This window comes from Antechinus flavipes, chromosome 2, assembly GCF_016432865.1.
Source record: "Antechinus flavipes isolate AdamAnt ecotype Samford, QLD, Australia chromosome 2, AdamAnt_v2, whole genome shotgun sequence".
Lineage (NCBI taxonomy): Eukaryota > Metazoa > Chordata > Mammalia > Dasyuromorphia > Dasyuridae > Antechinus > Antechinus flavipes.
In genome coordinates, this window is record NC_067399.1 from 420,630,109 (window position 1) to 420,651,514 (window position 21,406).

Here is a 21,406-nt window from a genome sequence, read left to right on the forward strand (position 1 = left end):
AGGTTTGCCTCAGTTTCTTCAACTGTAAAGTGAGCTGGAGAAGGAAATAACAAACCACTCAGTATCTTTGCCAAGAGAACCCCTAAAAGGGGTCATGAAGAATTGGGCATGACTAAACAATTCTTCCATGCACTGAACACAGTGCCTAGCACTAGCAGGTGCTTATTAAGTGATTTTTCATACATTCTCCTCAGCCACATCCTTTTAACTGAGAAAGATATCAGTCATTTAGGATAGCTAACAGATGTGTTAGATGAAAGGGCCATGACCCTGACAGATAATTCAATATTCAGGGTTTTTTTTTTTTTAAATTGGGATGTTAACTTCAACATCCCCTCCCATTCCCAATGTGCATAATTGCATTTCACCTCCTGACAATTTCTCAAATAATTTCATTTGGAAAAATTATTCTCTGCCTCTTCTGTCCTCCCCTTTTCCTACCTGCTACCACCCACCTTCATCCCCACCCCCTTGTCTTTCAAAACACACACACATACACAGGAGGGGGGGGGGGGAGAGAGAGAAAGAGAGAGAGAGAGAGAGAGAGAGAGCGTGCATATTGCAGAAACTAAACTTATATCTGTGTATCATGAGGCTGCTGTCCAAGCACTGTGGACTTTCTGATCAATGGGGCTTGAGAAATACTAGATGGTTTGATTTCAAAGACATCTTGTCATGAAATATAAGCTAACCATCCTTAGAATATATAACCACTATGCTGTGCACCTGTCCTGGGACCTAAGCAAAGATTTTTAGTCAGAAGGTCTTTTTTCAAATGCTTTGGAAGTAGAAAGACCCTTTCTACTGAGGTTTAAAACATCTGCCCTAAAAAAAAAAAATGTGTTGTGAAAAGTCTGATTTTCTTTGAAAGAAAGCAGATAACCAGCCTCCTGGAGCTGTCTTCCTGATTGTAATTTACATAAAGACTGCAGAGGTAAGAAACAGATACATGTGTAGGTAGCAGAACAAAAGAAAAATTGCTTCCAAGATAATCTTCCGTCATGATATTGGTATTAGTGTTATTAGTATTCCAAGGAGAAGTGGGAGTTAGTAATTTTGTTTTGGTTTCCATATAATTAATATGACATTGCAATTATACTCTGGAGTGTTACTTTTACTTACTTTGCAAATCACGGGAACATAGGAAACAGACAGGACATTTCCTAGCCTAAGTTTTCTATGTGTGCAATATGTGTGTTTACATGTGTACAGACATAACATTTGATCTCTTGTGGAGCTGTCATAGTAGGCCAGCTTTTTGTCATAGTCAGAAAACACGTGAACTTCTATTTTCTTGGATTCTTACCTGCCACGCTGAGTGCAGGGTCTGCACAAGACAAAATCCTTCCTTGCTATAATTGCTTAAAATAGCAGGATCATTTGGAAAATAGTATAGATACCTACCTGTCTGCTTTGGAATGGCTGTTCTCTTGCCTAGTGACAAGGGTAATAAACAAACCAATCCTTGGAAGTCTATTCTAACCTAGATATAGATTCTGTAGTGAGTTGTTTCTTTTGAACAAATGTTGGTCACAAGACTCCCAGAGCCAGAAGAAAACAAAAAAGTCCATGCTGTCCATTTAATTTCTCATGTAAAGTGAATGATTAGAATAAGAAAGAAGCACAAATGATTTTCTTATTGTGAGGATCTTTGAAGCTTAACTTCTCTGTTGTAAAATGTTCCAGAATTTCCTTCCTCCTCAGGTCTAACTGAATTCTCTCCTGCTGCTACTCCAATTCTTTCCTCTTACCCCATCCTTTATAAAAATCATATTGTTCATTTTTTTTTCTTTTGTACTCCCTCAACTCATCAGTCCTAGTCAGTATTCCTCAGAGCAGATTTGGAGCCACCAGCCATGAGCCCAAGAGGACCATTCCAAAGTACCACGTTTCCTTTCCTAGGGTTTTTTATGAGCACTTCAGGCACCAGCAACAACCTCTGGTAGAACAAAACATTCTGGGGGAAATTCCACAGGGGGAGCTGTTTCCCAAAGTTTGCTCACTGCAGAAATAAAAAGAGTGCTAAACAGCTGAGTTTTATTAACTGGGGAAGCCAGGATGAGGAAAATACCCGATAATTAAAAATAATGACTTCCTTACAAACACAAAATTGTATTAATTTAAAAATTGGTTTCTCTACCACTGGATTCCTACTGAGCAAGATAGGGTGGGAATTGTGCTGATCATGGCAGTGAAAATAATTCAAAATAACTTTTATGTTCTCCAGGAAGCCTCAAGGTTAATTTAAATATTGTTTGATGGGCAATTTAAATCAGGATAAGAGAAAATGTTGCTAAATCAAAGCTCCTACAAACTATAAGTTTGCAGAACACATTCCCAGGAACTGCTGAACGCTCCTTTTGGTCGTCACTACCATCAAAGGCTATCTAACTTAAAGACTTCCACTTTATTAATGGCACGCTCACAATTAAATTACTTAAGAGGCTTTATTAGATTACAGCACTGGCCCAGACGCCTTGGCTCATCTACCACTGAATTTATCTTATTTCATTATTATCAGAAGCACTGAGCATTCTTCACTAAAAATTCACAATTAAAAACCAAACTAGAAAGTACCATAGCTCAAAGGAAATGCCATTCCTGATGACCAGTTTTGGTTTTGAAAATCATAAATCTAAAATACATTAGCTGTAACTATTTATACTTGTTATTCTCCGGTATGAATATATGTGGGGTCAAGGAGACTTTCAGCCTCATATGATCTCAGTAGGGTTATAAATGCTTTCTATGGATGCCATTGGCAGGGCTAGAAGAAGAAAAAAATGGGAGGAGGAAACAAACAGAAGAGAAAGAAAAGAATGAAGGCAGTAAGATCATAGAAAATTAAAAGTAGACAAGGTTTTGCAAAGATGAATGTTGAAAACTACCTTTGCATGTAGTAGGAAAAATAAAAGACTACTAAAAAAAAAAAGAAAGAAAGAAAGAAAGAAAATTAAAAGGAGAAGGAACTTTTTTAGATCATTTAACCCATGCTTTTTAAACTATGCTTCATGACCCCAAATGGGTAACTGAATGTTGAGGTCACAAAATTGATTTATTATCAATAAATGTTTAATTTGTATGCCTACTTTACAAAAATATAAACCCAGTGTCATGCAAAAGATTCTCAGACAAAAAGGAAAAAGTTTAAGAAGCCCTGATCTAGCCAACCTCCTAAATTCCCAGAGAAAAAACAAGGAGTGGGAAATCAAGGAAGGAAACAAAAGGTGATAGGGCAATCCAGTACTCAATGGCTGTTATGTGACAACACCTGTCATCTGCTTTTGGCAACATTCATAATATCTTTATGAAATCCCTGCTGGACACCTGAGTGGTCATGACCCAGAATGCTAAAACAAATGAGTTAGCACATCTAAGGGTCTTCCTAAGCTTTCCATGCTCATTTAGAACAAAAGTAAAACAGTTCTCATCAAGTTATACTTTTAAGAAGTAGCCTTTCTAATCCCAACTTGGTGTCAGCTCTGGAAATGGTAGTTTCAATTTGGATATATGTCTCTATGCAAATTACCTTATTAAATTATTGGATCCCCAAATCCTCAGGAACTCTTAACTATAGAACAAAACCTTAAAATCCTTTATCTGCCCATTTTACACCTGTTACTTTATCAGATGGGCAGCAAGGTGGCACAATGAGTGCTGAGCCTGGAGTCAGGAAGACTCCCCTTCCTGAGTTCAAATATGACCTCAGACACTTAGCACCTTAGTTCTGTCACCTACAGCATGAGTTGGAGAAGGAAATGATCAAGACCACTCCAAAAGGAGTCATTAAGAATTGGACATGACTGAAAGGAATGAACAACAACTTTATCTGTTGGGACCCTACTAATTGCATATTTTCTAATGCAGATACTGAACTTCAGCTAAACGAAGACCAAGCCATGCTCATTCCTTTACACCCACTTGACCCACTAAATCCTCACTCTTCTTACAACAGATCCACATTCTACTCGTTCAACTCACAGCTCTTCCAGGAGCCTTTCATTACTGCTTTATAAGCAACCTATTATATTTGAAGTCAGCCCAGAGTTACTCTGTCTCCCAGTCTCCTCTTAACATAATTGGGGTTTTTTTTCCCTGACATTTCTAACCAGGCCCTTTGTGTTTTCATAGGTCCATGGGAGAAATCTCCTATCTATTGACTATGACCGAAACATCCGAACAGAGAAGATCTATGATGATCATCGCAAGTTTACCCTGAGGATCATTTATGACCAAGTGGGACGCCCCTTTCTCTGGCTTCCCAGCAGTGGACTAGCTGCAGTCAATGTCTCTTACTTCTTTAATGGTAGACTGGCAGGTCTCCAACGTGGGGCTATGAGTGAAAGGACAGACATAGACAAACAGGGCCGGATCATCTCTCGAATGTTTTCTGATGGCAAAGTGTGGAGCTACTCCTACCTTGACAAAGTAGGTGAACTTTCTCAGCCTGTCTCTGAGATGATGGGAGGCTTGGTAAAATAATGCCATTAAATATTCTTTCCAGGGGGAAAAAAAGATCTGAAATCTTTTGCCTTCAGACACTCAAAAACTCTGCACCAAACAGATGAAGGTTCCCCGCCCTCCCCTTGAACAGCAAATTTGAAGGAATGTGTTATTCGTGGCTCAGCACTATTTCCATAAAAAAGCATTAGGCTCCTCAGTAATGGCAGGAAGGATGGATTGTCTGATTTTATTCTAAAAAATGTGCTGCAAAAATCGGGCCGAATCACCCCACTGGCAAGAGAGCTCTCATCTAATCATTACTTATGAATTGAAAATGCAGTGATTCATTTCTGCCTAGTCCTAAATTAAGCTATCAGAATAGAAAAGTTTGTCTAAAACTCAAGTCCCAGCTGCTGCACATTTCCTCTTTGACTTCCATCTTTAGCTGCCTCTGGGCACTCTCCATGCCAAGTTCCTTGGTTCTGGAAATGTCCAACTTTTCATGGTTCAGATAGAATCAGACACTTCTCTCACTAGGAGAAAAGTTCAGCAGAGAAAAGATACCTCCTTAGATCATATTTTGAGGCTATTGAAGACTATCACAGTTGTTTTCTGATTCCCACTGACCTGCAGTTTGAGTTACAGCATCACATTGATTCCCTTCCTTCTTATTTTCAGCTCTTTTTCCCTTGATCTCTCACTCCTACAAGTTGCAAAATTTCTTATTCTACATCAAAAGGAGCTGTCATCACTGATAAGTCCTAAAACTGTGGCTCTCTGTGAATGGTGATATAGATAATGCTACAGTGAAATAAAGACTGGGAAATTGGAATCTTAGACCTCTGAAGGCCTTAGAAAATATTTGGACTTTATTACCTGTGAAAGTCCTTTCCAGAATCCATGGGCCTGAAATACTTAGACCTTCCAATTCAGTTCAACTGATACTCCTATTTCTGCTGTGTGCTGGGCTAAGCACTTGAGGAGACATGGTTTAGATAAGACAGAGGATCTGCTTTATATGTCTTAGGTATATGATATATACACAATCACATTACTTGATAAGTGGCTAATAGCTTCAAGCAACATTCTAAGAGAGGTCAAAGAGGGGAAAGCTAAGGACCAACATGGAAGATCCAGAAAGTCAAGTTCCCAGAAGCTACTATTAGGGAAGAGAACAGCAGAGACTGTAGAGGCACCTGAGTACAATGGCTAGAGCATTGGACTTAGAGTCAAGAAGATCAAATTTAAAGTCCTGCCTCAGATATTTACTAGCTATATGACCCTTCTCAGACTTAATTTCTTGCTCTGTAAAAATGGAGGATAATAATAATATCTGCCTCACAAAGTGGGTGTGAAGATTAAATAAAATAACAAAAAGTTCTTTGTAAACTTTGAAGAGCCACATGATGGTAGCTAATGGCGTCATATGTAAGCTTTGCTATTCCTCAGTGGGAATTTGTGGACCTTTTTGGGCGAAATATTTTTTCAGAAGGATTCCTCTCTATTGAAAATGTGATTGTGATATAATGCTCATAGACCTAAAGCGGAAAGAGTTCTTAGAAGTCTCATAGTGTCAAACTCAAATAGAAACTCAGATTCCTGTGGGCTGCATGTTGACTTAGAAAACTATAAATTAACATCATCTATGTTGTACTGTATTTTTGTTTGTTTTGTTAAACATTTCCCAGTTACATTTTTATCAAACTTAAGTTTCACTCAGGAGTTGGCACCTCCAATCTAGTCCAACCCTTTCATTTTATAAATGAGAAAACTGATCTGGTCTAAGGTCCCATCGGTAGCAACAGAGCTTGGATTTGAGCCCAGGTCCCTTGACCCTATATCTGGTGCTCTTTCCATTATTCAGTGGTATGGAATGTAAGTGACTGAGAATCTTATCCATGAGGCAGGGAGAAGGACAATGCTCATTGGAGAGTATCATATTTTTTCATGAGTTTTGCTATGAATTCTACATTGTTTCCTCTTAATTGTCGGTAACACTTTCATTATTTGAATAAGGAAAGACCTAACTCTAATATCCCCTCCTTTTCCCTTCCTTTCTTTTCATCCAGTCCATGGTCCTTCTGATGCAGAGCCAAAGGCAATATATATTTGAATACGATGCTTCGGACCGTCTCCATGCTGTCACCATGCCCAGCGTTGCCCGGCACAGCATGTCCACTCACACCTCCATTGGCTACATCAGGAACATCTATAATCCTCCCGAGAGCAATGCTTCAGTCATCTTCGATTACAGTGATGACGGCCGCATTCTGAAGACATCCTTCTTGGGGACTGGGCGACAAGTGTTCTACAAGTATGGGAAGCTCTCCAAGCTGTCTGAGATAGTGTACGACAGCACCGCGGTCACTTTTGGTTACGATGAGACCACCGGTGTTTTGAAGATGGTGAACCTCCAAAGCGGCGGGTTCTCCTGCACTATTCGATACCGGAAAATTGGTCCCCTCGTGGATAAACAGATCTACAGGTTCTCGGAGGAAGGCATGGTGAATGCGAGGTTTGACTACACTTACCACGACAACAGCTTCCGGATCGCAAGCATCAAACCCGTCATAAGCGAGACTCCCCTTCCGGTGGATCTCTACCGCTACGACGAGATCTCTGGCAAAGTAGAGCACTTTGGCAAATTTGGGGTCATCTACTACGACATAAATCAGATCATCACCACCGCAGTCATGACTCTGAGCAAACACTTTGACACCCATGGCAGGATTAAGGAGGTCCAGTACGAAATGTTCCGGTCCCTCATGTACTGGATGACAGTCCAATATGACAGTATGGGGAGAGTGACCAAGAGGGAGCTGAAACTGGGGCCTTACGCCAATACTACTAAATATACCTATGATTACGATGGGGATGGGCAGCTCCAGAGTGTGGCAGTCAATGACAGGCCGACCTGGCGCTACAGCTATGACCTTAATGGAAATCTTCACCTGCTGAATCCCGGCAACAGTGTCCGGATCATCCCTTTGCGCTTTGACCTCCGGGATAGGATCACGCGCCTGGGAGACGTACAGTACAAGATAGACGATGATGGCTACCTCTGCCAGAGGGGTTCGGATATCTTTGAGTACAATTCTAAGGGCCTGCTGACAAGGGCCTACAACAAGGCCAGCGGGTGGAGCGTCCAGTACCGGTACGATGGGCTGGGGCGGCGAGCCTCCTGCAAGACCAACCTTGGGCACCATTTGCAATATTTCTACTCCGACCTCCACAACCCAACCCGGATGACTCATGTCTACAACCATTCCAACTCGGAGATCACTTCCCTTTACTATGACCTCCAGGGGCACCTCTTCGCCATGGAGAGCAGCAGTGGAGAGGAGTACTACGTAGCATCAGACAACACCGGAACCCCTCTGGCAGTTTTCAGCATAAACGGCCTTATGATCAAACAGCTGCAGTACACAGCATATGGAGAGATTTACTATGACTCTAACCCTGACTTCCAGTTAGTCATTGGCTTCCACGGGGGACTCTACGATCCCCTGACCAAGCTGGTCCACTTCACTCAGAGAGACTACGACGTACTGGCAGGACGCTGGACCTCCCCGGACTACACCATGTGGAGAAACATTGGCAAGGAACCAGCCCCCTTCAACCTCTATATGTTCAAAAGCAACAACCCTCTCAGCAATGAGCTGGATTTAAAGAACTATGTGACAGGTGAGAGAACCCCCCTGCCTCAATCAGGAAGCAGACACCAGGGAGTTGTCGTCCTAGTAGGGTCTGAAGGAGGTTTAGCCTCATGAGGAGACATTTTTAAATAATATCCCTTTCCATATATGCCAGGAAGAACACTGATAGCACTGTTGACATCAGTTTTGGTGTATTTCCCATTGACAAGTAAAACAATAGAGGAAAAGGCATTTCAGAGTGGAAGGGCTCCAAGTTTTCATAGAAAAGGAAATAGAAAACAGACAATGCTTATCACTGGCCACCAGTGGGTTCTCAAAGCCACAGAATCAGGTTTGGCTCTGGGTACTTGGGAATGAATGAGCCAGAGCTAGACAAAGGGCATTTCCATAGTCTGTGCTGGATAAAAGTGAATAGACACCTGCTGATGCCAAATCCCAAATAAATACATGCAGTCAGTGTTGTAAACCTGACTGGGCTCTCTTTTTCTTGTTGGCTCTTGAATGAAGTCATAAAAACTTTTTCTGAAAATAAAATAGTAACACCTCATTCTACTCTTCTTACAGCATCTCAATCAAGGGATGCAAGTCATATCAAACTAAATTCAACCACATTTCATAATCATTAGCTTCTAAAGAATGTTATTCAAAAAGAAACCTATTATTTGTTCAGGGAAGAGCAACCCAATGCCTAAGCCAATAGCATTAAAAAAAAAAATTCAGTGTCCAAAAACACATTAGAATTGGAAAAGCACCTGCAGAAAAAAAAATGGAAAAGAGTACTAAATCAATCTGTATGTATTGTGTTTTGGTAAAAACTTTTACCCTCATATCAATTAGTGCTAATTTACCACTTAGGAGGATAGCAAAGTAGTTGAACTTGCTGCTAACAATTTACAAAGAAGAGGTAATTAAGATGCAGTCAGGAGAAACTCTAATAACAGAATCCACTATCTCCCATAATTAAAGGAACCCTTGCAATTTAAGAACAGAACTATCTTCATGAGTGGCAGTTTCTAACTGAGGAAAGGGCTAGTTTTTCTTTAAAAAAAAAAAAAAAAGGCAGTGTAAGCTGGCTCTGCCCTCTCCCTCTAGTTCTCCCCAAGAGGCAGCTACTGATTGAGGGAAGGAAGATAAAGGTGAATGTAACTGGTGCTCCTGAGCCTTAGGGAAGCCACTGATTTTAGACCTGGTGAAACAATTCAAAAATGTCCCCAGACCCTATTCCAGCTTTCTGATGCTGGGTAATACCTAATAGATTTTATTGTATCAGCTAAATGATGCTATTTTTGTAAATGCCAATTCACAAATGAAATCCTAGTTAAGGAAACTACTCAGAAGACCCACTTGAAAGTAGCTGAAAACAGTAATGAGTCCCACTAGCTGGGTCTCTTAGCATCTCCCTGTCAGTAGCCCCCTGGTGGTTCTTCAGGCTTACAAATCCCAAGAATGTTTTCACTTAAGGGGAAAAAAAAGTTGGATTTTGTAGAGTTTAATTTTCATAAGTGAGAAGAAAGGCATAACCCTTTTTCTCACATTATCTCCTTCTCATATTTACACTTAACACCTGAGGATGCTTTGTTGACAGCATTTTTTGAGGGAAAGCTAACTTCTCTAGCTGTGTGATCACAAGCTGTGAAGAACATTAGAAAAGGGGAATAATGAACTATTAGAATGAGCTGCATTCTCTTGCTTAGACCTAAATGACTCCCTCCTCAACAGATTGTTTAGGGAGACTGTTACAGTGTAACACCAATTACATTCAAAATGAGGAGAGGAGCCGGGTTGTCAGCTCACTGCTAAAGAGGAGCCTTCTGCAAAATGGAGGAGACTACTGACTCCAATAAATATTTGTGATCTGGTCAGACTCAAAAATCAGCCACATGGACTGCTTTAGAAAAAGAAGGTCATTGCCAGAGCTGTCACTGACAAAGCTAGTAGCCATTGAACAGTCCTCTCCTGAACAGAAGGGAAATCACATTTAGCATTATTAGCAAGTGAATTCCAGGTGAGAGGGAGGAGGAGCCAAGGTTCTTCCTCGGAACTAGAATGGAGTGACTAGGAATTGGTTGCAGGCGTGAATTTAGAAAGTGTTAGTACAAAAGGAACACTGGAAGCTTAACAATTACTTAAAATGGATAATTAGTAAAAATGTTATTTGTCCTTCCAAGTCAAATAAGACCCATCAAGCAGGTGATGTCTTGACTTGCAGGAGAATTGGATTTGAGTGAGGGAGGGTTGTGGAAAAGCTAACCTCACTCTTCCCTCCAGAGCTATCTGGGTCTTAGTGGCAATGAATGGCTCTGAATGCAGATGGGAGACCCTGGCCTTTTTAAGCTAAGGTCTTCCCCAGGTCTCAATTTGTCTGAGGCAAAGCCCATTCTGTGATTAAGGCTAAGTAAAATGTGAGGCAAAAAAAATTTAAAAAATAAAAAATAGCCTCTTTTGCCTAAAAAAAAAAAAATGAACCTTAGAGGGGAAGATCCTCTGAGTTTCTGACCAAAACAGAAATAATTGTTATTTATATTCACTCTGAGATGTCAAAACCCAAATTAGGAACAAGTGGGGCTTGGGCTGGGACCTATTGTTAGCCAATCAGTGCAAACTATAATGATTGGGGTTTGATCAAGTAGCTTCATTTGAATCCCAATGGGCTTTATCAAAGCCTGAGTTTCTAATACTGTATTTCAAGAAATTGTAAATGACACTACTTAGGGTAAAAAACTTAATTGTTCCAGCTATATATATATATATATATATATAGAGAGAGAGAGAGAGAGAGAGAGAGAGAGAGAGAGAGAGAGAGAGAGAGAGAGAGAGAGAGAGAGAATAAATAAATAGCAAAAAGAAAAAAAGATATCTAGCTTGTAAACCCAAAGATAACTTGCAAAGACCCATTGATCAAAATTTATATTCCTTTGGGCAGAGTTCCCACAGGTAAGGGTGATTCCTTATGTGGACTGAGGGGAGGTAAGAGTGAAATAAAAATGGGAAACTATAAATAAGATTCACTGCCCACCATGTTCCACCACCACCCTCTATCCCCTGCCAAAAAGGCATAGAGGGGCAGCTACTTGGTGTAGTGGATAGTGCGCACCAGCCCTGAAGTCAGGAGGATCTGAGTTCAAGTTTGACCTCAGACACTTAACACTTCCTAGCTGTGAAACCCTGGACAAGTCACTTATCCCCAATTCCCTTAGGAAAAAAAAAGGCGGGGAGGCATAGAACCAATATATTAGATTCTGTATACCTCTCAAAAGATAGTGTCACACACTCTTCTCTGCTGTCATTACCAAAGACAGGGCTTTATTCACCTTTCCCTAAAAGAGAACTTTTTTTTTTCTTTTGTCTTTGTATTGCCATCACTAGCACAATACCTAGAATGTGGAAGACACTTAATAAATGCTAATTGGCTGATTGATGATACTTTGTCCCAGATTCAAAAATTCCTAGTTATATTCTAAGTGAAGGAGAAACAAGAAGGAAGAAGGCTCTTTAGAGAGAAAATTTTTAAGACAATCTGATTTTTCTTTAGCTCTCAGGAAGATGAGACCCTGATAATAATTCATATACTTCCTGACACATTTGTCAAAGATCCAAACATGTTACTTCTTAGCACCTGTGTAATTTGACATGTTCCTGGTTTGCTTCCTCTTTGGACTTGTGGTATTGACTCCTTGTTATGTCACAACCGGTGTCTCACCAAGCTCCACTGCGGATGCCCAAGGGGCCTATTTTCTTAACTCTTCTTTATTTTTCATTGCAGATGTGAAAAGCTGGCTTGTGATGTTTGGGTTTCAGCTCAGCAATATCATTCCTGGTTTCCCAAGAGCTAAAATGTACTTTGTGCCTCCACCTTATGAATTGTCAGAAAGTCAAGCTAGTGAAACTGGACAGGTAAGCCGACATCCCAGCTAAGCATCCAAATCATTATTGGCATTCAATATTGTAAACAGAATTACATGGGGATGAGTGCACATCCAAGGAGGAGGTAACATCATAAGGGGATATAAATGGGCCACTAAACAGTGTTGGATTCCCAGGGAAACAAATGTCAACATCATCACCTGTTGAGTACAAACCATCTTTCTTCCCAACCTCAATTATTACCTTAATTGCAGTATCGTTACTTGTTCTGTCTGTACCCTTGTTACTTGATTAACAATGGCACAGGGAAATCTGGAGGTAACTTACCATCTGTTCTTCCTAGAAGATCATAACCCTTTTGGCTTTTATGGGGAGTAATAAAACCATGGTTTGCAGTTTCTGTCCCATTAAAGGAACATTTTTATGCCCTACATAAAACCTCAGTGTTTTATGATTAAAATTTTATACAGATTGAGTTTTTTAAGATCATTTGTGGTTGGTTCATGCAGTGAAGGCCAGAGAGTTGTCAATTTTGATTTGGAAGTTGAGTGGTCCATAGTTCACTGAAGTAGGTGGGACTCTGTCACTAGTCAAAAGAATCTTAAAATGTAAGGGACCTCAGAAACCAGCCAATTTAACCCATATCTGAACATGAATTTTGTTTTAGGGGAAAATCTGACTAGAGTCAGAGGAAGATTCATCTTCCTGAGTACAAATCCAGCCGCAGATACTTACTAGTAGTGTGACCCTGGTCAAGTCACTTCATCCTGTCTGCCTTAGTTTTCTTAGTTATAATATGAGCTGGAAAAGAAAATGGCAAATCCTTCCAGTATCTTTGTCAAAAAAATGAATTGGACATAATTGAAATAACACAGCATTATAAAAATATGAAATGCTACAACTGTTTCAGCAAGTCAGATTGAAACTACCTAGAGTCTCTCTTAGTCACCCAGGACAAGATAGTCCCATGATGATTCCTACCATATGAGGAACCATTCTTTGAATTAATAAGTCTTTTTAACATTTGGTTAAGCATTGTACATTTTTTTTATTTTAATAATAGCTTTTTATTTTCAAAATACATTCAAAGATAGTTTTCAACATTAACCCTCGCAAAATCTTGGTTCCATATTTTTCTCCCTCCCTCTTCACCTACTCTCTTCCCAGACTGCAAATAATCCAACATATATTTAATATGTACAATTAAACATGTGTATTAATCTACATTTATCATGCTGTACAAAAAAAATCAGATCAAAAAGGTGGGGAAAAGTGAGGGAAAAAAAGCAAACAAACAACAAAAAAAGATGAAAAAACTATATTGTGATCCACATTCAGTCTCCACAGTCCTTTTTCTTGATACAGATGGTCCTCTCCTCACAAGTCTATTGGAATTGGCCTGAATCACCTCATTGTTGAAAAGAGCCAAGTCCATCACAGTTGATCATCACATAGTTTTTTTGTTTGTTTGTTTTTTAATAACTTTTTATTGACAGAAGCCATGCCAGGGTAATTTTTTACAGCATTATCCCTTGCACTCACTTCTGTTCCGATTTTTCCCCTCCCTCCCTCCACCCTCTCCCCTAGATGGCAAACAGTCCTATATATGTTAGATATGTTGCAGTATATCCTAGATACAATATATGTGTGCAGAACCGAATAATTCTCTTGTTGCACAGGGAGAATTGGATTCAGAAGGTATAAATAACCCAGGAAGAAAAACAAAAATGCAAGCAGTTTATATTCATCTCCCAGTGTTCTTTCTTTGAGGGTAGCTGCTTCTGTCCATCCTTGATCAATTGAAACTGAATTACCTCTCTTTATCAAAGAGATTCACTTCCATCAGAATACATCCTCAAACAGTATCATTGTTGAGGTATATAATGATCTCCTGGTTCTGCTCATTTCACTTAGCATCAGTTCATGTAAGTCTCTCCAAGCCTCTCTGTATTCATCCTGCTGGTCATTCCTTACAAAACAATAATATTCCATAACATTCATATACCATAATTTACCCAACCATTCTCCAATTGATGGGCATCCATTCATTTTCCAGCTTCTAGCCACTACAAACAGGGCTGCCACAAACATTTTGGCACATACAGGTCCCTTTCCCTTCTTTAGTATCTCTTTGGGGTATAAGCCCAGTAGAAACACTGCTGGATCAAAGCGTATGCACAGTTTGATAACTTTTTGAGCATAGTTCCAAATTGCTCTCCAGAATGGCTGGATGTATTCACAATTCCACCAACAATGTATCAGTGTCCCTGTTTTCCCACATCCCCTCCAACATTCCCCATTATCTTTCCCTGTCACTCTAGCCAATCTAGCAGGTGTGTAGCATCACATAGTCTTGTTGTTGCTGTGTATAATGTTCTCTTAGTTTTGCTCTTCACTTAGCATCAGTTCATGTAAGTCTCTCCAGACCTTTCTGAAATCATCTTGCTGATCATTTCTTATAGAATCTTATAGTATTCTTATAGACACCATAACTTATTGAGCCATTCCCCAACTGATGGGCATCCACTCAGGTTCCAGTTCCTTATCACTACAAAAAAGGCTGCTACAAACATTTTTGCACAAAGCATTGTACATTTCAAAACACATTTGTTTCCCATTATCCTAGTCTCTGTCACAGTAATGTAAGTAGACTGAGTTATGAAAGATAGCATATAAAAGTCAGTAATAAAAATGAGAATTAGAACTCATCTAACTCCCAGCTAAGAGCTATTTCCCCTTGATTACATGATCCAGGTGGGCAAAATAAGCAGCAATTTCCTATTCAGCCCATCATAAGATATTAAAGAATGGGCAGTTTTGGACAATGTCCAGGGACCAGCCCTTGTTCACCTACTTGGAAGGCAGCAAGGCCCACAGCCGTAACCGCTGAATCCAAACAACCCCCACCTCTTCAGGTCAGATTGCCTTTTGTCTGAGCTGCACAAGACAACTGCCAAAGAAATCACTGATGAATAGTTCTCCTTTCCCTAACCTGGAAGAAGAATCTTTGGGTCATCTGTTGATGTGCAGATCTTCAGAAAGGTGACTTACCTTCCTCACTTTGCTTCTTAATTAGTCACTCAGTAATCTGGACTATCTGCCCCACCAGTGTAGAATCTATGACCTTGAATGCTCAGCAAGCCTCTTGGTGTCCCAGCCTTATTTCTGGAGATGTTAGCCTTGCAGTGTGATGTTAGTTCTGTGTCGGCAGGGAAGGGGAGGGGAGAGGAACAAATGCACACCTTTTGTTGTCTTTTAATGAGCTAAGGTCAATCTTCTCATCCTTCGGGGTCTTTGTTTTGCCTACAGCTCATTACAGGAGTCCAGCAGACCACAGAGAGACATAATCAGGCATTCATGGCCCTGGAGGGGCAGGTCATCTCCAAACGGCTCCACGCCAGCATCCGAGAGAAAGCCGGCCACTGGTTTGCCACCACCACGCCCATCATCGGGAAAGGGATCATGTTTGCCATCAAGGAAGGGCGTGTGGTGACCGGAGTGTCCAGCATCGCCAGCGAAGACAGTCGGAAGGTGGCCTCCGTGCTGAACAATGCCTATTACCTGGAAAAGATGCACTACAGCATAGAGGGCAAGGACACACACTACTTCGTGAAGATCGGCTCTTCCGACAGTGACCTGGTCACCCTGGCCATGACGAGCGGGCGGAAGGTGCTGGACAGTGGGGTGAATGTGACCATGTCGCAGCCCACCTTGCTGGTCAACGGGAGGACTCGAAGGTTCACAAACATTGAGTTCCAGTACCGAACGCTGCTGCTCAACATCCGCTACGGTCTCACCCCAGACACACTTGACGAAGAGAAAGCCCGAGTCCTGGACCAGGCAAGGCAGAGGGCCCTGGGGGCAGCATGGGCCAAGGAACAGCAGAAAGCCCGGGAAGGGAGGGAGGGCAGCCGCTTATGGACTGACGGAGAGAAGCAGCAGCTCCTGAGCACAGGAAGGGTGCAAGGTTATGAGGGATACTATGTCCTTCCCGTGGAGCAATACCCAGAGCTTGCGGACAGTAGCAGCAACATCCAGTTTTTAAGACAGAATGAAATGGGAAAGAGGTAACAAAATGATCTGCTTGCTGCCATTCCTTGTCTGGATGGCTCAGTAGGCGTAACTGTTATCTCCTCTCCTAAGGAGATGAAGTCCTAACCAGGGGCACTAGGCTGAGCTGCTTTGGGATAATAAGTGGCAAAAAGGAAAAAAAAAGGGAAAAAAAGCTCATTTTTTGAGTTAAGATGCTACTGTCCAAGTGAGACGTTCCACATCCTCGAGTGGACTAAAAGCCTGACTGAAAACTCACCGGGAAAAAAATGTTCCAAGTTCCCCTAAGATATTACCCACTTGTTCTGGGTCTAAAGAAAGAAAACACAAATTTCACAAGGAAAACAAAAACAAACAAAAAAAAAAAGAAGGCCTCATATTCTATTACCTCACTCCATTCACACGTGAGCAACTTCAAAACATCCATGAGGGCCAGCTTCACCAGACCAGCTGAGGAAAAATAATTCAGACTGCTTGTTTGATAAAAGCAAACAAACTCCAGAAGTTTTCGTTTAAGCAAAATACAGGTGCATTTAAAACATGACTTTTGGGGTGATTTGTGTGTAGCAACTGGGGTGGGAGGGGAAGAGGTGAAAGAGTGAGCACTGGAATTACTCTTTAAGAAAAAAAAAAAAAACAAGAAAAAAAAAAAAAAAAGAAGAAGAAATTAACAACAAGAATCAAAGAGAAATTATAATGCCCTGCACTTGTACTCAGATCCTACCTAAGTCCGATCTGAGTCAATTTATTCGAGGAGGGCAGAGTGTAAAGTTCAATTCAAAATGGTGGCTATAATCACTACAGATAAATTTCATACTCTGTTTGTCTTTGAAGATTCCATTGTGGACAGTAATACACAGTGACAGGGTGTAGTCTGTTTAGATTCTGTAGTTTGTTGGTATCAGTTCCAGTAGAGGTGTGGGCATTGTATCACTCTTTTGCTAACGGGCACCACTTCAGATCACCCTGTACATACATGAGCCGAAAGGCACAATCACTGTTTCAGATTTAAAATTATTAGTGTGTTTGTTTGGTCCAGAAACTGAGACAATCACATAACAAGTCACCACGAGGAAAGAAAAAAAAAATAAGTCTAATAAGAACTTTGGTACAAGAACTTTTTTTGTAATATACATGTATGAATTGTTCATTGAGTTTTTATATTAATTTTAATTTGCTGCTAAGCAAAGACTAGAGACAGGCAAAGATAATTTATGGCAAAGTGTTTAAATTGTTTATACATAAATAAAGTCTCTAAAACTCCTGTGGACACTGGTCTTCTGTGTAAGTATTTTGACAGGAGGACAGAAGAGGAAGAAAAGGATCCTTCCAAGAGAATGAACTGGTATTTCAGAGATATTCACAATCGATCAATAATCATTCACTAAGCACCCACTCTGCTACCCCTGTGCTCAGTACTAGGGATACATACAGACAAAGGTAAAAGGAGCCACACTCTCACAGAAGAGAAAACATGCAAACTACGATTTACAAACAAGCTACAAACAGACATAATCTTGGAGAAAGATCAGCTATTAGTAGGGTGCTTTTCCCAGAGACTTTATTCTCTGGTAGAGAGTAGGTGTTCTACTCTCAGCACAGCTTGCTGGGAAATGAAAGGAGAGAAATACAGGTTATAAGGATGTGTGCTCTCTGACTAATACTATGCTTCTGCTAATTCCTATCACACCATCTCCTCACACAGGACTGTTCATTTCCATCTGAAGTTCCTTATAACACCAGTAGGTGTCAAGGGATGCTATCACCATAATTATACAGGATCCTTTATTTAATTAAGTTACATACTAACAATCATGGACATTTCCATAGCTCTTTATATACATAGGATCATAAATTAAGAGCTAAAAGGGACTTTAGAGGCCATCTAATTCAACCCCCTCATTTCATAGATGAGGAAACAGAGTTCCAAGGAAGCAAAGGGACTTGCTTGTGCTTACACATTAAAATAGAGAAGTTAGGATATGAACACAGGTCTTCCTATTCTAAATCCATCACATTCTCATCTGAGTCTCACAGCAGTTCTATGATTTAAATTCTACCATTATCTCCATTTAACAGATGAGGAAACTGAGGCAAAGAGAGAAGAACCAACTTTGCCCCACAGAAAGCTAACAAATGTCAGAGGAAGGTGTTCTTGACTCTAGGTCCATCACTCTGTCCACTCTGCTAAACTGCTTCCAGACCACCAGATTACTTTCATTTAAAGTAACAATTTTGGAGGGGAGAAAGGAAAGATTATAGTTGGGTAGGTTTTTAGTTGGGCCTCATCTGGGGTCAGGATATTAAACTTAGACTTCCCCATGCTCTGTACCATAGTTAACCAACTCATCAACCAGCACAACCAAGAACTGCCAGATCCAGAGGGTATGATTCACCTTGAAAGTTCCATCAAGGCTGTGGTCTGGTCATGGTCTACACAGCTGGGTTAACAGTTATTAGTAAATCAAACAGTAACAGTTAATTGTGGAGCAATTGATTCCTTTCAAACTTGTATGAACAATCGTATTTGAAAGGCTATTTTTCTCAAGGAGAGGAAAAGGAGACAAAAGGGACATTCCCAGTTAATCTCATTTATTTTACAAGGAAGGTGGGGTTTTATTAAGGATGAAAAGGAGGGACAGTTAATGATGAGGGGGAAAGCACACATAAAATTGGGGTATGTAGGTTGTTGCTGGTACTTTTTTGCTTTTTTTTTTTTTAATATGCAGGGAAAAGCAATTGTATCTATAATAGTCCAGATTCAATTGGTCTGTCTGTTCCAGATGGCTAAAGGAGTGAGATTTTATTCAGCAATCAGGGGGGAAAAAAAAAACAAAAAAACCTAACACTACCTGAAGTGAGGGGGATCACACTGGACTGTGAGTTATGCAAAAGGAAAGACTTCACTCAGCAAGTAACTCAAATTGACTTTGGAACTATTTACCCCTCACATAGATTTAGCCTAACAGTTTAACAATAGAGAAAGCTGCATCTTTTGGTTTCTTTCAAGACTTAATTCATGTCTCACCTTCTATAGGAGACTTTTGCTGCTATTTTCCTCTTATTAGATAGAGCCTTCCTTCTAAAATTATCTTCCATCAAATTTGTCTATACCGTGTGTGTGTATGTGTGTGTGTGTGTTTATTTCCTTATTGTTTCCTCCATTTGAACATAAGGGATCATGTTTTGCCCTTCCCTTTATCCCTAGGTTTAGCACAGTGCCTGGCACATAGTATACACTGAATAAATTCTTGGTGGCTAGTTGAGAGAAGCTAAGCAAGCGGCCTCCAGATCTGGCTGAAGCAGAAGTCAATCAAACAAGCAAGCATTTATTAAGCACCTTTTTTGTGCCAGGCACTGGAGATCCAAAGTCAGAAGTAAAATCAGGCAATTTACATTCTGTTGGGCAACTAGAATTAATGTTTCTACATGGCAGTAACTTCACGTAATCTATCTCATACCAACTACCCCCAGAAAATGGATGGCTACTCTGTTAGGTATGCTTCATAAGGGATGGATGCAACAAGCTCTCAGAAAGCCACAAATAAAGGTCACAATGGGCAGAACTTCAGAGAGAGGGATTCACAGGAAGCTATTAACTGGCTATAATCGCTATAGAATCTAAAATTAAAGAGTGGGTGAAATAGAGAGAAGAGGGTCAGCTTGTTATTTCTATCAGCAAAGCAGAAGAATAAGGTGAAGGGAGTTCTTTGCCTCCCCTCCCAAATTCCAAAGATGCTTTTATAGTAAATAGTTCCAAGAATAGCAAGAAAGACAATATCCCTCACCTAGAATGGGAAGGTGAATTATAGATCTTCTCTTTCTTTTCAAGGTCAGCCCAAGACAAAATTTTAAAATCAACCAAGTTTGCCTTAAATGTAACCCATGGTTTTGAGCCTGTATATTTGCATAAGACTCCATGGGTGGGGAGAAATTATTTCTCCATATTTGGTGACTGCAGGACGGGCAGAGTTGAAGAAAAACTGCTTTTCCACAGCTCCCCTTTTATTCCTCTTCTCTCCTCAATTCATCTGCCTAGAAGAAAAGTAATTCACTCTAAGATGTTATTGGCAAGTGAACTGAAAGAGAAATCCTTACCTCCCCCACCCAAAAAAAATTTTAAAGTATAAAGGGAAAGGAAGAAATATTTATATAACACCTACTATATGATAGGTACTATGCTAACTGCTTTTTTATAAATCGCTTATTTGGTGTTCACAATAAATCTTTTGAAGTTGGTGCTTTTATTATTTCCATTTTACAGTTAAAGAAACTGAGGTGACTTGCTCAGTATTACATAGATAGTATCTAGTCACTTCTGAGCTCAAGTCTTCCTGACTCCAGTTTAGGGTTTTATCTGGGGGGAGGGAGGGAGGGAGGGGAAAAGAGAGGATGAAAGAGAGAGAGAGAGAGAGATTTTTCTTGGATTAGATAGCCACTGGGAAAGTCAATGAAGATTTCTTAGCTTCCTTCAAGTGTCAGATACTGGCAGTTTTGAATGGTAAGATCATTTCTGTCAGTTTTGTCAATTCTCCTCTCTGCTCTCCCCCTCATGCCCTATCTGCAGTTAAGATTGTGGGTAGGGAAATCTCAGTTTAGATTACAATGTTATTACTAAAAGGTTGGGAACAATGTATACAGAGTTGAGGGAATATCAAACAGTTGGAGGTTTGGAGAGTTAAGGTCCCACTGAATCTACCTTATTGCTTTGGTTGCAACATATCCTTCCGGTGTACATGACAAGAAATCTGATTTGGGCTGCAAGATGCTAATGTCCAGATTCTTGCTGAATCTCTTATGGATCCCTCAGCTTGGAGAAAGTCTGGTGGGGTCAGCCACCATCCCCCTTCCATCCTCCCACCCTAATGACTCATCTCTCAAACCCTTTCTGAGAGGTCCCAAAAATCTCAAGGACTTCTCTGATGTAATTTAATCAACATGTCCTACCAGAGATTCTCTGCACCAGTGGATTGGACTTCCATAGACATATGGAAAAATACCAGTCCCAAACCACCTTGAGGCAACTCCACCAGCCCTGAAATGTGCCACCTGGCTGGGCTGCCACATCCTCCCAGGGAAAATTTGAATTTGCTCTCTAGCCACACGGTGGCAGCCTTCACTATGAAATCTTACCTGATACCCAATTTCCCAGCCCCAATTCCCTGGGAAGATATTTCATATTTAATCCACAAGCATTTATTAAGCACCTCCTGTATTTATTCAAATACCACACAAAAAAATTCCGACTAATGGACTGTTCTGGAACTTGGGACACTGCAGAAATGAGACATCTGACAAAAGCAACTCTAAGCCACAGAGAAGGGGCTGGTAAACTTTTGGATCTCCATTAGTAATAACCTATTTCTGTGACACTTTAACATATCCAAAACACA

The 21,406-nt window shown here is 40.5% G+C and overlaps 1 protein-coding gene across 6 annotated transcripts in view; it reads left to right on the forward strand.

Annotated features, from left to right (window-relative positions):
* TENM2 (teneurin transmembrane protein 2) overlaps positions 1 to 17,283 on the forward strand; it is a 1,239,558-nt gene extending 1,222,275 nt beyond the window's left edge. For all 6 annotated transcript variants that reach the window (XM_051978860.1, XM_051978861.1, XM_051978862.1 and 3 more), the window contains 4 exons: positions 4,132 to 4,428; positions 6,513 to 8,127; positions 11,863 to 11,993; positions 15,273 to 17,283. In XM_051978860.1, coding sequence (XP_051834820.1) covers positions 4,132 to 4,428; positions 6,513 to 8,127; positions 11,863 to 11,993; positions 15,273 to 16,034 — 2,805 coding nt within the window. In that variant the 3' untranslated portion in view covers positions 16,035 to 17,283. The remainder of the gene's footprint in view (positions 1 to 4,131; positions 4,429 to 6,512; positions 8,128 to 11,862; positions 11,994 to 15,272) is intronic.
* The last annotated feature ends 4,123 nt before the right edge of the window (positions 17,284 to 21,406 follow it).